The 16,720-nt window shown below is 39.3% G+C and overlaps 1 protein-coding gene and 1 long non-coding RNA gene across 2 annotated transcripts; one reads left to right on the top strand and one right to left on the bottom strand.

The window, feature by feature from the left end:
• Nucleotides 1–567: 567 nt before the first annotated feature.
• Nucleotides 568–3,254, bottom strand: LOC133479162 (uncharacterized). The gene is made up of 3 exons (XR_009788855.1): nt 3,126–3,254; nt 1,706–1,885; nt 568–736 (listed from the first exon to the last, which is right to left on the bottom strand). It is a non-coding gene; the product is annotated as an uncharacterized LOC133479162 (long non-coding RNA).
• Nucleotides 3,255–3,723: 469 nt separating this feature from the next.
• Nucleotides 3,724–16,223, top strand: meox2a (mesenchyme homeobox 2a). The gene is made up of 3 exons (XM_061775581.1): nt 3,724–4,567; nt 10,773–10,945; nt 13,955–16,223. Exons 1-3 carry the CDS (start codon nt 4,000–4,002, stop codon nt 14,171–14,173), a joined length of 960 nt encoding a protein of 319 aa, XP_061631565.1. The 5' UTR covers nt 3,724–3,999; the 3' UTR covers nt 14,174–16,223.
• Nucleotides 16,224–16,720: the final 497 nt, after the last annotated feature.

Below are 16,720 nucleotides of genomic sequence, written 5' to 3'. Positions count from 1 at the left end.
CTAGCATCAATGCTACTGTAATTGTAAACCTATTTTACCAAAACCAACTTTTTGGCGTATTTGGGATTTTATCTCGGCTCTATGGTGCCTCAGTAAACGTGAAATATGAATTTGCCCTGGCGTGGTCAGTTTAGAGCGCCTCGTTGTTGCGGTGTAGAAAAGTCCTGCGACAACACAGTGGGATATGTTTCAGCTTTAAGCGGATATATTTTCTCGGTTCAAACATGTAGTTAGTTGTGCGTTGGCATAAGAAAGATGCTAGACGAAGTAGCATCCATTTTTCCCGGTCATAGTACTGTAGAGGTATTTGATTGACGGCCGAGCGAGGGGTACTTTCAGTGCATTATGCGGACAAGCACACAGCGTGGAGGAGAGGATTTTTCTCAAATACATATTATATACCTCACGATTTTTTTCCCTTTCCATTCTCTGTGATCTGTCAAATTTACGAGACATTTATTTCGCTTTCCAGGGACTTCAAACAACTGCCAGCTCAACACACACAGAGCAGCAACACATACAAACACAACAATACCCACCGGCATTGAGTCTCTCTGATCTGTAGTAACGGCGATTCTTAGTGGAGATGAGTTGGGGACCTGTGCCTCTTCTTCTTGCTGTTCATTGCTGTTGCAACTCTTCCGGTGGAGCTCAGTGCTGCCCAGCATGCCGTGGCAAAACATGGTACTGCACCGATGGCGCGTAACTTTCAATTCGGACTTGTTTGTACCGAATACTGTAAAAACCCAATCAAAATGATTGCTTAAATATCCGCGATATAGTAGGGCCGTGAACGATAAACATTTTGTACATCATTTAAAAAATAAAGACGAACATGTGGAGCTGATTTGACACACACAGCTGGAGATCTGAAGGAGAAGAAGGGGTGCAGACCCGAATGGATCGCGCCACAGGCCGTCAATGTCAAACGTGTGTGTGTGTGTGTGTGTGTTTAAACCTGTTCCAGAGCGCAGCCCCGCTAACCTGCTAATAGCCTCCATTTGTAATACAAACATTGGCGGGGTTTGACACTCCATCTCACAAGTATACATTTTAGTGGCGAAAACATTTGAAGAGAAAGAAGCTTACATTTTAGTGGAAACTTGACTGGAAATGTTTGTGAATTCAGTCATTTCCCAATAAAACAATGGAACTAAAAAAATATGATGGAGCTGTGCTTGCTGAAATTATTATTAAAGTATTATTATTATTATTATTTTGCCAATTAAATTTAGAATTTTCCAAGAAAAAGCTATGTGAATTTACTGATGAAAGTTTTACTTTACTTATGTGAAAATCTAAAAATGTTACGACAATTGGCTGGCGACCAGTTCAGGGTGTGCCCCGCCTCTCATCCACAGTTAGCGACCCTCGTGAGGATGGATGGATGTATAACTGTTAGTGAAAAAAACAATCATTTCAAGTGGAAAATGTTTACATTTTAGTGAATTATTAAAAATTGTACTTGAAAAGTGTAAAAGTTTCTGAGTTTTTTCGTAACAAAAAGTGTCTGTTTTCCAAGAAAAAAAAGTTTCGCATTTAGTTGTAAAACTTTGACTTTGACATTAAAAAAGTACAAATGTTCGTCAAAACATAAATTCGACCAGAATTTTGTTTATACGTTTTAGCTTTGGTTTTTTTTAAATTGTTTTTAGGAATTTTACTAGAAACAAGTATCTTAGTGAAAAAAACTTTAATTTCCCACCTGAAGCCCCTACTTCTTCTTCTTCTTCTTCTTCGTCTTCGTCTTCGTCTTCGTCCGTCTCCAACCGTGGCGGCGTTCCAGCCGTGGTGTTCTGCTAAAGTAATTTTCTCTCTCAAAGAGGAATTAATTTCCTCTTTCCCCCCCCCTCCTGTCCTGAGTGTGCAGACATTTTGGCAGTGACTGTGACGACCAAAAGAAGTTGAAACTTCACATTAGTTTAGCATTTACAAAAATAATGATGACACAATGAGCAATTCGTTTCACAATTGTGTTTTGATCATTGTGGTGGGAGTAACTCGGCTGTTTCTAATATTTTGACCCTTTCATATATGCACAGCGTAATAAGCAAACCAAAATATTGTTACAAAAAGCTGCAATAATAAACCTATTATTACGTTGTGTAATTACATATGTTTAAACACTAAGCGTTACCGTCTTCGAGAAGGCAGATTTTAGCTAATCTATTCTCATGAGATTGACCAGTTGTACCGAATGAAATAGCCAGTAAACGTATATCAGGAATTTTAACTCAAATATTTTTTTCAGATATTATAAAATAAAAAACATGACTACTTAGCAGAGGTTATATAATGACATTTTCACTCTATTTTTGTAAAAGCTGGTGAACATTCTATGTTTGATCTTTTTTCGCAAGCGTTTCCCTAACCATTTTATAATTGAATACATTTTTACTTGTATTTTAACGCTGGATGTGGTTCTCTTAAAATCAGTTTTTCACTAAGATTTATAGTGTTTCATGTGAATTATTTTTTTTTCTTTTGAAAAATGTTTTTGGATCATGTAAAATTAATTTTTTTTCTCATAAAATGTTTTTTCCACTAACAATGACTTACAAATAATAAGTCACCGTAATGTACACTTTTTCCCCAAAATATTTTTTTTACTACTAACATATAATTCCCCCCAAAAAAAAATTATTCTAAGATAATAAAGTTTATGAAGTGATGAATAAATGATCCATCTACTAATGATTAGAATCATTTTGAATTCGACAAAACGTTTGCAGCGACCATGATGATTTAAAAGAACTCAAACAGGGTAATTCGTGATGATTTCCCAGAAATGTTGTCAAATATAAAATACATAATTTTGCTTTTATCTTCACTCGCTTAAAAAAAGAAACATTGTCACTTATTGAATTTTAAAGCTAGAGTGGTGGCCAATTTTGCAGTACTGCATTTTTCTCTTTTCGCGCATACCGCATCAGCCCACGTGCAAATACCGAAAGTCCACATTTTTGTAATTTAGTGTCACTCATTTGTCTATAAATCTGATGTGGTTTCAACTTGGGTAGCAGTTAGGATAAAACAGCGAGCACATGTTCGTCGTTGAAGGACCGCTGGAAAAGGCCAAAATAACCCTAAAATGTCAGCCAAAATAACCAAATTGCCAGACTTACTGTGTCCTTGCATGCGTGGCTTCTTGAGAATTCTTGGTGGCTTTGTTTACCCGTGACACAAAATCTTACCAAATTTCACGTTGCTGAGTAAAACAGGCTTGGGGAGCTGAATTTTTCAAACATCCAAGGAATACCTGGACTGTCACCAAATGGAGCCCAAAATAGCTGCGCCAAACATACAAACATACAAACATACAAACATACATAGATGACTTCCTGTGCATTTTTGCCATGGATTCTTGAGCGTTGATAGTCTTGTGGGTGCCTAAATGAAACGGGCTTCGGGGGCTGCATTTTCAATCCTTTGAAACCAAAATGGCTTTTCGGATTTTTGAGACTTTTTTTGCGGGTCTTCTCATCGTAGACACGCCAACCAAATTTCACTAAGTCGCTAAGTCGAACTGGCTTTTCGGGGGGTTTCGATTTGAAAAGAATGCAGATGCCAATCCATTTTCACCCGACTGAACACACCTCCAAGTCGTGTTGGCTTTTGGATTTATTGAGGCAAGCCGTTTCAAGAGAGCCTTTGCTCCCTAAAAGCATCCTTCCTTTCCGTGAGGCTCCCAGCAGATTTACGGCGGCGTTCCTTTCGCATGCACGCCGTCCCTCGGTGAGCCAGCCTCCCTCTCACGTTACACCCTATTTATAACGGCCCCTCGCCAGGCTCCCTGACTTCCCCGGGACCTCCTCCCAGCCGCCACGCTTGCCCCTGACATCCGAGAGACTCGGCTCAACTCCGCTCCGCTCGGCTTATACCGCTCCGGCCCGGCGACCGAAGCGGATTACCCCAGGAAAGGACGGCGCTCCTCCCCTCTTTTTGGAACTTTGGGGACCTCTTGGATATGCGCTGCTGTTCGCTTTAGGAGCTTTCGCCATGGATCACGCGCTTTTTGGCTGCCTGCGGAGCCCCCACGCCCCGGCTCAGGGTCTACACCCTGCCGCCTTCGCCCCGTCCCCGCTCACCCTACACGGACGCTCGGACCACGTCTCCTACCCTGACCTGGCCTCCTCGTCGTCCTCGTCCTCCACGTCCTCGCCGTCCACTTGCATCATCTCCAGCTACCCGCCAGAAGACGGCCTGTACCACCCCCACCACCACCCGCAGCAACACCCGCAACTTCACCACCCGCACCATCACCGCGGCCACCACCCGGGCCCGCAGAGTCAGCACCATACGGCCGCCGCCTGGCACGTCCCGCACATGTCAGCCGGGGGAGGGGGCGCCCGGGCTAACCTTTGCCACCCGCACTCCCACCTGTCCCACGACAGGGGGCCTGCGCCACAGGACTTGGCACACGCCGGCGGGCCCGCCATGGGTGCGTCCACCCCCGGCATGGGCGGCGGTAATACCCCCACGGGGGCATCTTCGGAGTTTGGCAGGCCCACGCTGTCACCTGCAGAAGCGGAAAAGAGGAACGGAAAGAGGAAAAGTGACAGCTCAGGTATAAAATACTGACATTTTGCACCTATTTTTCTTTCTACGTATACATATATTTTTTAACATGCATGATGTGTTTATTGGTTCCACTCAAGCGAAGAGGTCCAAACTTCTTTTCATCGCAGGCCAAATGCTCGTCCTGGTTTCCCTCAGAAAATCATATCGAGGAACTGTATAATCGCCTGAATGTAGGATTACAAATACACAATTGGCCCTGCATTTTAGGTATTTTTAAACAACACGTTTGGAAATAAGAAGTCATAGGAAAATAGTGGCAACCAAATATTGAAGTATGCACTACAACTATTGTTTCATTTATGTTAAGAAGAGATTTGATGGAGGGGGGGGGAAAAAAAAAAAAAAAAAAAAAAGGTTAAAAGTTGACAGTCTGGTGTGCAGATTTTGTCCCAAAAGGAACAAATCAATTTAGCAAGAAACATGAAGTTGACACTTTATTTTTTTTTTTAGTGGGCCACATACAATGATGTGGTTTGTAGTTATACAATTTAGATGTTTAAATGTAGCAACTTGGCAGCACTTATCTTGTTAAAGCAATCCAGAAAAAACATAATAAGGAAGGCTAATCAAAGAAATTGGGACTCAATTCAGTCTCACTTTAAAGTGCATGTTTTTCCGGAAAAGGCACAATAAAAAGGGTGGCTTCTCGAGGAAATGGAACTATTTTTTAGTAACCCCCCCCAAAAAAACACAAGAAAAAGGATGGATGACTGTGGCAACGTGGACTCGAATGAATATAAGGCTAACAAAACAAAACTGAAACGTCTGACTCGCAAGTACACGTTTTTCGAGAAAAATACACAATGAGGAAAACTTTTTTAAATTCAAAATTGTTTTATAGATAAATTGAAAACAAATATTTTGTAAAGATTTGTTATACATAATAACAAGGATGGCTTATTGAGGGAAAACTCGCTAACTCTTTTTTGTGTTAAAAGTTAAATTTGATAGATTTTGTTATTTTGGTTAAAAAAATCAATTAGATTTTGGAAAAGACACACTAACAAGAAAAAGTAGCTTATATTTAATGACAAATGCAATTTTATAGATTCACTTGCGGCAACGAGACTCTTGTTTGTTTCGGTTTGGAGAAATGGAAAGAAAAACTGTGCATTTGGTTTTTGGTAGCCTAACTCATCCAAACGTCTTGCTGCGCTAATGACATTGTTTCCAGGTCCGATTAGGATTTCACACTTTTTTGCAGCTAAATACCCAAATTTGCCTGAAGATTAACACTGGAAAATAATAGCTACACAGAACAGCATCTGAGCTATCACCAAGGCCTTCATCAATATCAATTCATTTTAAACAAGCAAAACCATCAAACCAGTTCAGAGGTCCTGACGCTAAATTTGCCATAAAAGGACAGCAGAGAAATGCCTCATTTTCCATTTGAAACGACACGATGTTCAAATGTGTCACCGGTGAGCAGCCATCTGTATTTATATTTCCATTTCAGCAAAAGAATGCATTGGGACACTTATGATGTTCCATGAGATACGCACGCAAACGCGTTGGCCCTGCGGGGGTTGCGGGATCTTTTCCCACCTGTGCTCATCGCCGCCATCCATCACGAACGGCGTTGCCTGGCCGGCAACGTGATCTCGCCCAGCCGCTTTTTTGCCACGCTGTTCCTTTCAAGGCCTCCTCTCTATACACAGTTTCCCCACCTTAGCCACGACCATTATTTCGTCCTTCAGCAGAATTTTTTCAGAAGGCTTTGATGATCCTTAATTCACTTTGTTGTTGTTGTCGTTAAACCTTACACATTTGACCCTTTTGCGGCCAATTGAATTGGGTACATTTCAATAATTTGAGCAAATAGTACCTTAAATCAATAAGCTACAGTATGAAATACAGAACTGGAGAGCGTTTACCTCACATTTCTGATTACATTCCACAACAAGAGGCAGCGTAACCAGGGGGGCCTCCCCACCCGCCCGCCCGCACTTTTTGGCTTCCCTTTTTTGTGCCCCTCTGCTACTTTTGTCCCGTGTGTTTTCCCACTTCCTATGTGTTGCACCCGGTGGTGTCGACCTGAGAACGTAGTTGCTTGTTTCAGTCACGCACAGGAAATGTCGAATCTTTTAGCTTGCACGAGAAACCTTGCAATACAGTTCACGTGGCTGAGATGGCTTATTGTTGGTCATACAATCCACAGTCAGGGTTTTATGAAAGAAAAGACCTTGCGGAATTCGGTCATACTAGCAGGAATAAATCGAAGTAAAGAGCAATATTTAGCCAAGGTTGATTTACTCGATGCCTTTTTTCTTTGCCATTCATTTGCTTCGGTCACTTCTGTTTCTCGTCTCGTGCACTGATTCGCTAGCTAACACCCAATCGGAGAGATCAATTGTCACCGACGGCTGACACCATTTCACATTCTGAATCTGGCGAAAACTGCCTGCGGACGGCTCATTCCTGCCAACTGTGCGAGCCACACCTGAAAACTGTCCGCCGATTGTCGGCTCAATCATTCAAGTCATAGCTAAGGGTTAACGTGCGCACACGTGCGCTTTTTATTTTATTATTTTTTTTTAGCGGTAAAATGTGACCCCTGAGTACTGTGCTTATCGAGGAAAATGAAGTAACTTTTTTTTTGGAAAACAAAAGCATTTATTAGCCATTAGCTTTCCCCATAAAAGTTATCAAGGAAAAAGTAAGACTTTTTTTGGAAAGTTAAATTTCATAGCTACAAATGTTTTATTTTGTGAAATGAAGTCACACTTTATAAACAGAATTGTGATTAAAGTATTTGTAGTAATTGTGTATTGTGTATAAAAAGTATAAAGCTAGCAAAATAAAACTTCTCACTTCTTCATGCAAAACTTTTCCTGAGAAGGGGGATGGCTCACCGAGGAAATCCTATGCATGCTCACTCAGACATCAAGCTAACAGAACAAACAACATCTCTCTCACAAATGCACATTTCCCGGGAGAAGACACAATAACAAGGACGGCTTATCGAGGAAAAAAATGTGCCTTCCCTCCAAATTTTGGCCAAAATGCTTGTTTTTTCACCTCCTCATTTTCAAAATATTAGACACTCAAGCGTATACGCACGCGCGCGCGCGCATCCCTCCCATTTTCTTAAATGATTTGCAAGATGATCACCCTGCTAAAATCCCTCCCATAACTCCCGTTAGCACGATGATTAGCACGTAGCCAGCTGACTCGATCAGCTGTCTAAATATCAGATCGAGGCCCGCTCCTCCTTCACCATCTGGGACCCCAAAAAAACAACAATAAAAGGGGACAAAAAAAAAAAAAAAGCAACAAAAAGGCGAGAGACATATCATGGAAAAAAGGCGCAACGTTTCTCCTGCTCTTTTGGGCCAAATTTGAATTAAAAAAAAATAAAAAATTCACCAACGCATACATTAGTAACATGAACACAAACACACAAAACAAAACACACGTACTTGTGCACTCACTCAAACGCACCCACTTGCGGACACGCGTGCGTGTGCGCACACACACACTCACACGCACTCATATTTAGATACATTTTGCTTCCCCATATACGCTATTAACTAAATAATAATCAAATAATCTAGTTATGAATAATATTTCAAATATGTTTAATAATTATTTTTAAATGTACAATAATTTATAACAATGCATTAATTAGAAATAGTATTTGATTATGAAGAAAATAACGACTAGAAATAAATGGATAATAATAATAATAATAATAAATGATCATCAAAAAAGGGCCTTAAAAAGTAAAACAATTTGAAATTCAACCTAAAAAAAACTCACCTTAAATGTCAAACAAAACTTAGGCCTTGAAAATGTTTTCAAATGTTACCAATCTTTTTCAGTAAGGTAAAACAAAGGTTGTATGACCGGTTAATCAGGTTTAAATGTATTTTTGAAGGTTTTCACAATGTTGACAGGGATAAATTCCATTGATGTGATTTCCTATGTGGAAAAGTTCTTCTGTTTTGTTGCTTTTTTTTTTTCCCACCTCGAAGAAGCTTTTGGAAAACATTTTTGACGTGCGTGTCTAATTGGATAAGCACTCGAGGAAAACTTCAAGAAAATGAAATGGTGTTTCCCACCAGGGAGCGAAAGACAGAGAGTGAGAGAGAGAGAGAGAGAGGTAGAGAGGCCTGATTCCGAATACCTAAAGCGCTCCTCTTTCTGTGAGGACTTGAGGCTCAGCGTCCTTGGGGACTCTGGACTCCCATTTCCACTTTGGCCTGCCGCCTTAGCACGTGTTACTGGAGAAATTGCTATGTCCTCGTTAAAACCTTTTTTTTTTTCCACCCCTTGAGGCTAAATACAAAAATCTTGCGCCTCGAATTAAGAGTTGAAGTCATGCTGTGGTCAAACTCATAACTCAATTTACTCCATTTCTAATATCTAATTTAAGCAAGTAGAAAACAAACCCTGAAGATTAAGATTTTGTATGTTGGCGAGTGAGCGAGTGAGTGAGTGAGTGAATAAGAACTGTATGCAAGTATTGAAGTGAGTCAGCAAGTAAGTCTATTTATGCTACAGTAACACTTGTACATTTAGTGCAAAGTAAAAAGGTATAATAAGGTATTATTATTATTGACAGTGAGGTATAATGTATAATTCTATGACCCCAATATACTGTCTATGAACCTGTTGATATGCACAATATGTATGCGTAATATTGTTCATTGTAAGTTATGTTTAAACGCGGAGTACAAATTGAGAGGCATACATTTGGCTAATAATATAAATGGTGTATAGTACGTAGGGATGGGAATTGCTAAAAATTCCACGATTCCATTATCGAACTGATTCCTTATCAATTATCGAATCAATTGTCATTGCGTAAGGGAATGAAATGATATCATTGAGGTCATTTTCATATGCTCTGATAATACAAAAGATGATTCTGCACAGTGTTGTGCAATACGGACAAAATCGTATGTCCTGATAACAATATAAATCCCAAGATAGTATTTAGTACTTTTCAGTTTTCAAAATGATGTGAAATGAATGCCAATATTCGGATTTTTTTTTTTTTTTTGGTTCTTCATTTCATTTGAACATTTGAACGCTGAAAAAATGTCTGAGTCAGAACACGATGCTTGACTAATTGAGTTCTTGCTAAGTTCTTGAGTTCGTCTGCTTGTTTAATTCTTGTAGGTCCTGGAACTAAAAGGCTCCAATCAGTGATGTGCAGTGCTGCAAAGCCCATTGGATATTTTTTTTTCATTTTAGTAAAAAGATACATCTTTGGGGGGAGGAAATGTTCTATTGTGTATAAAAAAAAATTTTTTTTTTAGCTTTTAGTTTCCCACTTTTTCAGCAAATCGTGCAATGACAAGGATCGCTATTCGAGGAACAGGGGAATTGTGCACTGTGATTCGGAATACGACGCGACAAATCAAACACCACCTAAAGTGCATCATATGAAAATAAATTATTATTATTAATAATAGCATACATGTTGTAGAATATGCAATTTTTGGGGTAAACTAATTCTTTTTTTTAGTCAAAAGTGATATTTTCTAGAAATGTACAGATTGAAACTTTATTTTGTGAAATAAATCACACATTTTAGCCTTTAGCTTCACACAATAACCGAGGAAGAGCATTAACATTAACTTTTTTTGCCCCCCCCCCCCCCCCCAAAAAAAAAGTCTCACTTTTTAACCTTTTAAGCCATTAGTTTCACACAATAATGATTATGGATATTTAAGTAAAAGGGCAATTAACTCTTTTGTGACAAAAAAAAAAATCCAAAATTTTCAAATCTTTTTTGCTGCAACTTGCCCACATTTTTTTTTGTTTTTTTTTTGTTTTGTTTTGTTTTTTAGAAAAAGGCACAATAACAAATATGGCTTTTCAAAGGCAAGGGGAACATATGTCTTTTCACTCGGTTATAGGGCTAACATATAAACAAAACAAACATGAAATCCGATAAGAAGACTCAATAGTTTAAAAATGACTTTTGTTTGCGGGTGAAAGACTTCAAACGCACAGAAAAACATACGTTAATGTTAAAAATAAACCCAACCCGCATTAAGCGTCTTTTGACTTTTACCACATGCACATATAGCATTGTTTATGGAGCGTGACCGGAATTTTTCCGAGAAACACACGATTGGAGTTATGTTGTGGTAAAATACAATTTAAAAAAAAAAACAAAGTACAAAAAACGAGGTGCTTATAGAATGGCTAAAAATAAAAAGTAATAATTCCGGCAGAGTCTCAGGACGGCAGTCTGAAGTGCGAGCTGAGCGGCAAACCGCGCAAGGAGAGGACGGCCTTCACCAAGGAGCAAATCCGGGAGCTGGAGGCTGAGTTCGCCCACCACAACTACCTGACCCGACTACGCCGATACGAGATCGCCGTCAACCTGGACCTCACCGAGAGACAAGTACTTGCTCTAAACCTCCGGATATCCATATTCTTTTCTTTTCTTTTCTTTTCTTTTCTTTCTTTTTTTTTTTAGGGGCTCCAGATGCGGGATATACTGCACTGTATCTATCCCCTTTTCTGATGTTCCCGTCCGGCTATTTTACATTTAAAAAAGAATAAATAAATGGAGTTACATTCAAATGTACAGTATTCACAATTTTAAATAAATAATAATAATAATGTATTGATTTTTAAACATGTCTTTTTTACATTCAAAAGAATAGAGTTGAATAAAAAGTGAAATATCTTGTAACAGTCACAACAATTTACAAATTAAAAAAAATCCTGCTATGGCTTTTACATTTAAAAAAAAGCATTTTAAATAAAAAGTTGAAAAATTATTTGAAATAGAATGTAGTATCTTGAACCGTTACATTTTTGTTTCAATTTTAATAAAAAAAAGTCTGACAAAATTTGATTTTTTTAAATATTTAAAACAATTTTAAATAAAAGTAAAAAAAAAAATATTAAATATATAGTTTAATATCCTGAAGCATTCCATTTAAAAACTTTTTTTACTTTCAAAAGAATAATTTTGAAGAATGTGAACTCTTGTAACAGTCAATAATTTACAAATTTATAAAATTGTGTGATGTGTTTTATATTTTACATTCTTGTTAATAAAAAGTATAGAAATCGTTTGAAATAAACTGGAATGCATTGCAACATTCAGCTTTTGTCAAAATTGTGTGGTGAATATTCATTACATTTTGAAAGTAAATATAGTTTAAAAAAGGGTGATATCTTTGAACACATTTACAAAAAAAACATTTTTTATTTTGTTTTTTTTTTATAAATTTGATTAACTTGCTAGCATAGCGCTGATTGTTTAGCACATCTGCCTCACAGTTCAGAGGTCATGGGTTCAAATCCGGCCTCGCCTGTGTGGAGTTTGCATGTTCTCCCCGTGCCTGCGTGGCTTTTCTCCCACATTTCAAAAACATGCGTGTTAGGTTCATTGAAGACTCCAGATTGTGTGTAACAAATTTCATTAAACTTTTTTCAATGTTTAAAAAAGAATTTCAAATAAAGTTATACAAACAATTGTAAATAAAGTGCAATATCTAGCATTCAATTTAAAATGGAAAAATATTTCAAATTAAAATGTTCACATCCTGTACCAGTCCCTTCAATTTTAAAATTTGAATAAAAAAAAGTCATGTGATAATTTAGAATTAAACTGCCTCACTAAATAAAAGGTGTGATTTTTGTAAACTTTCTTTGAAGTTTTTTACAGTTCTAAAATAATTTTAAAAAAAAAAAAACAATTTGAAAGGGTTTTAAATGTTTTTTAAACAATATATGTGTAATGGGTCACGCAGGAAGTGTTTCAAAAAGTAACAGCGCAACGTGTCTGCTGACTAAATGGCGGTCAATCTGCTCCAATGCGACGGACGAGCAGAACCAATCAACGTAATCGCTGTCAGATGTCTTCAGTGACGTACGTTTCATTTTTTCCACGTTAACTTTGAATGAGCGTCCAGCAATGTGCCCATGCGGAGAACCTTTAACACCGGATGAGCGCAGACAATGAGCGACTGTTTAGCATTTGGGCAGCACGTATTACTACGATTTCACCTCCACCGCGAGTGAAATACGCTATTCTAAAAAAAAGAAAGAATCATAATGTTGCGCTACGCTATTTGTTGCGTGGATGGGTTGCTTTCGAGGTCTTGTGGGTGGGTGTTGCCGGGTCCCGAGGTAGGGGGGTCGGGATCTGGAAAGTGTCCAGGCAGCAGGAGGGTCAGGTGCCCGGCCCCAGGCGGAACAGCCCCCATGACTCGAAAGGAATCCGCCGTGTTTTTCATACATTCGTTTTAGCATTCTCAGGCGTGTGAGCGAAAAAACTGGGATTTTAACGACAAGCTTATTACATCACGACTAACAATAATAATATGTTTTTCCATCAAAAATACTAATTTACTCTCAAAAACATTCTTACTTGTTCTCAAAGATATACTTAAAAAAAATAAACACCTTTATTCTTGTAAAATTCCTCCTTTTTCCCCCCAAAAGAATACAGCTTTATTCTCTTATTATTCAACACATTTTAGCAGGAAGAAATCCAGCTTTATTCTCATAAGAGTATGACTTTGTGTAATATTTATTAGAATTTATTTGTGTAATATTAGTTCCTCTTTTTCCCTAGAAAATATACAAAATTATCTGGGGGAAAAAAATACAGACTTATTTAAGTGTTAGCCATCCATCCATTTTGTGAGCCGCTTCTCGTCACGCGGGTCGCGGGCGTGCCGGAGCCCATCCCAGCTGTCATCGGGCAGGAGGCGGGGTACGTACGCCCTCAACCGGTTGCCAGCCAATCGCAGGGCACATAGGAACAAACAACCATTCGCACTCACAGTCGCGCCTACGGGCGATTTAGAGTCGTCAATTAACCTACCATTCTTGTTTTTGGGATGTGGGAGGAAAGCGGAGCGCCCGGAGAAAACGCACGCAGGCACGGGGAGAACACGCAAACTCCACACAGGCGGGGCCGGGGACGGGAATTGAACCCGGGTCCTCAGAACTGTGAGGCTGACGCTCTAACCAGTCGCCACCGTGCCGCTTATTTAAGTATTATTTTTCTAAAAAAAAAAATATTGAAATTTTCATTTGGAAAAAAAAAAGTATGGAAAAATATAATGTTAATCTCATAAGAACAACAAATTGAGTTACTTAATATTAGTATTTCTTCTTATATATACATAAAATTATATTCTGTTTATTCTCAGAAGATAACTTTTTTCTCGAAGCGATACAACTATTCACATAATATTACATTCTGCCCCAAATGAAACATTTTCCTCATTTATTCGCGTAAGAGTATGACTTATTTCTGATAATAAAAAACCCTTTTCCCTAAAAAATTCACGACTTCATTTCATTCCACTTTTCTCACCCAAAAAACACGATTTCCGTCAAATGTTTTTCATTCATTTGCTTGTGCGTTTGTTAACGTGCGATGCAGGTGAAGGTGTGGTTCCAGAACCGGCGGATGAAGTGGAAGCGCGTGAAGGGCGGCCAGCAGGGTGCGGCGGCGCGGGAGAAAGAACTGGTCAACGTGAAAAAGGGAACGCTGCTCCCCTCCGACTTTTCCGGCATGGCGGCGTTGCGCCACTCCACGGACTCGTTGGCCAACGACGACAGTCACGACAGCGAACTGAGTGACGAACGCGCTCCGTTATGATTAAGGCCACGTGGTTAAATACAGTACAGTGAATCCCCGTTTATTGTGGGCATACGTTCCAGACCCACCCACGGGCATTAGCGTAGGTGTTACGGTCATGAGAAACATTCAACACGTACGGACAGAATAAAACAAAACAAAACAAAACAAAATGGAACATGATTTCAACAGAAAAATGTTGAACCGATCCATATCACCTTCAAATCCGCTAGCTTAATGTTAAGATATAATGTGAAATGAACAGATATCACGATAATTCGAAAGCTTGGAGCAACTGCTACTCAAAGAGAGCAGCATCAGATTCAACAAAAGAGAAATAAACCTTGTGTATTTAAACAGCAAAATGTTGCACCAAACCATATCATTTTGTAAGTCCTCGAGACATGTAACGCAAAACGCTGTTGATGTCGATGTCGATGGGCTGACGGGAATGAGTATAGATGTTAGGCTAATGATACATTGTTACGTTAACACACATGGAGAATAGAACAAAAGCCAATGAAACACTGTGTATTTAAAGCTCAAAATGTCACCATATCATTTCATCTAACAGAAGTCCACTAGCTTAATGCTAACATATATACGATACGCCATAGGCGGGCTAACGGAAATCAGCATCAACGTTGGGTTCATTCTAAACCTTCAAACAACTCCGACTTTACACACACCGAGAGCAGCAACGCATACAAACAGCTGTTAGGCTGCTTGTCTTCCAGGAGAGCTCGGTGCGGCCCGCCACGTCGTGGCACAACGTGGTACTACGCTGAAGCCGCGCAACTTGCCTGTATACGGTAAAAACATCAAACGCAATTGGTGCGAATGATGAAACGCGGTATAGCGGGGGTTCACTGTATTAAATATTGAAATGTGACCGTTTGGCTACACTGATGTAAACATTCCGTTTTTTATTTGCACTGTCGGACTTGGCCGCTGTCATATTTGTGACAAGTTAGACGTCTGTCCACGTCCGTCCTGGAAATAGCCCCTCTTCGGATATGCTGCAGTACCCGCTGGAAACAGCGGGGGGCAGTGATGAGAGTCCACGTGATTCAAGTCCAGGAATGGCGGATACCTAAGAAAAAAAAGAATCACCTTGAACTTACCTTGATGCTGCCTCCCATTTTGCCAACAACGGCAACCCACGTGTCTTCCGATTTGGGTACAAATGGTACGTTCATTCCATTTTGTACGTATTGCTAGCATAAAGCAGTCCCTCCAAGATTACGTGCATTTCTACTTTTGTTCCACTTAGGTAACACCCGATTTTACAATTACCGTAGCTTTTTTACCATCTTGAAAATATAATATATTTTTACAAATGAAACTTGTAATATTACAGTTTTTCTACAAAAAAATGTGTTCTTGTAATATTGAAACTCGAATGTTACAACTTTTACAACTGAATTCTCGTACGATTGTGACTTATCTTGGCAAAATATTATTATTCTTGTGAGACTTTTTAGTCTCGCCAAAAATAGGACTTATCTTTCCCCCCCCCCCCCCAAAAAAAACCCAAAAAAATCCACACATCTGCATTTGTATCCAAGTAAGTAAGGACGTTTTATTGGTCGGACAGTTGACGTACGTGAGTCAGCTACTCAGGGATGAAATCGCGACGACGTGGAGTTTGATCAAAGTTAACGAGGTTCTGTGGGTATTGGTTAGAGTGAGCGAGAATCGGTGCGGAATCCTGGAGGGACTGATCAATGAACCGACCTGGGGCGCCTGCTGACTGCAGCGTGGGATTCGGATTCGTTCTCACACTTGTCAACTTTTCTACGATAGCTTGCAATCTGCAGAAGTTGCTTTTCTCTCAAAGAGAACATTTGCTTGGAGTGTTTGGTTTGTTTTTAGCATGAAACCTCAAAATGCTAACGCGGCGGCCTACGTAATTTGTCAGCAGTCTGGACATTTTTTGGGAGGGGCTTTAAATGGCCGAGCAAACGACGGATCGGTGATGATCAATGATGTGTAAATAAATAAGCTGAATTCGTATACGTTTGTACCCGCAGCCGTCGGCCTGTGCCGCAATAAACACTGACCGACTACACTCGTGACCTATTTTGTTGTGCGCAGTCCGATGTCATCAAATAAACACCTCCCTCAAGTACCACCCTAAGAAGGAAAACTAAAATAGCTGGAAAGTGAAGTCATCTCACTTCATAGGGTTCAAACGCTGATGTGAAAATGTTTCTGTTCTGTTCTGTAATTTCCTCAAATAGAAAAATAAACGCCTCCTTGGAATAGAAAATCATTTGAAGAGAAGTGCTCAAAACGTGCAAAGATTGTTGAGATATACCGTAGCTTTAAACTCAGTTGTGCGGAGTTTTGGGACCTGGCTAAAACTAAGCCAAACTCTGAATATTGAAGTATGGGATCTTCACGTTTTGGCCAGGTCATACACATAAAAAAAAAAGTTGGATACAAAATATGTAAAGGAGTATTTTATTGATAATGATCATGTTTCTAACATTGATTGGTTACATTTAATTCACCTATGTAATAAAAGTAATACAAAATGTTAACTATATGTAAAATTGTATATTT

The sequence above is a fragment of the Phyllopteryx taeniolatus genome, chromosome 6, assembly GCF_024500385.1.
Source record: "Phyllopteryx taeniolatus isolate TA_2022b chromosome 6, UOR_Ptae_1.2, whole genome shotgun sequence".
NCBI classification, from domain to species: Eukaryota; Metazoa; Chordata; class Actinopteri; order Syngnathiformes; family Syngnathidae; genus Phyllopteryx; species Phyllopteryx taeniolatus.
This window is presented reverse-complemented; position numbering and strand designations above follow the sequence as displayed.

Excerpts from the sequence above, each read along its gene's own strand:
- meox2a (XM_061775581.1), top strand. The coding sequence starts at position 4,000 with ATGGATCACGCGCTTTTTGGCTGCCTGCGGAGCCCCCACGCCCCGGCT. Across the intron at positions 4,568-10,772 it reads GAGGAAAAGTGACAGCTCAG|AGTCTCAGGACGGCAGTCTG; the intron begins GTATAAAATACT and ends TAATTCCGGCAG. Across the intron at positions 10,946-13,954 it reads TGGACCTCACCGAGAGACAA|GTGAAGGTGTGGTTCCAGAA; the intron begins GTACTTGCTCTA and ends CGTGCGATGCAG.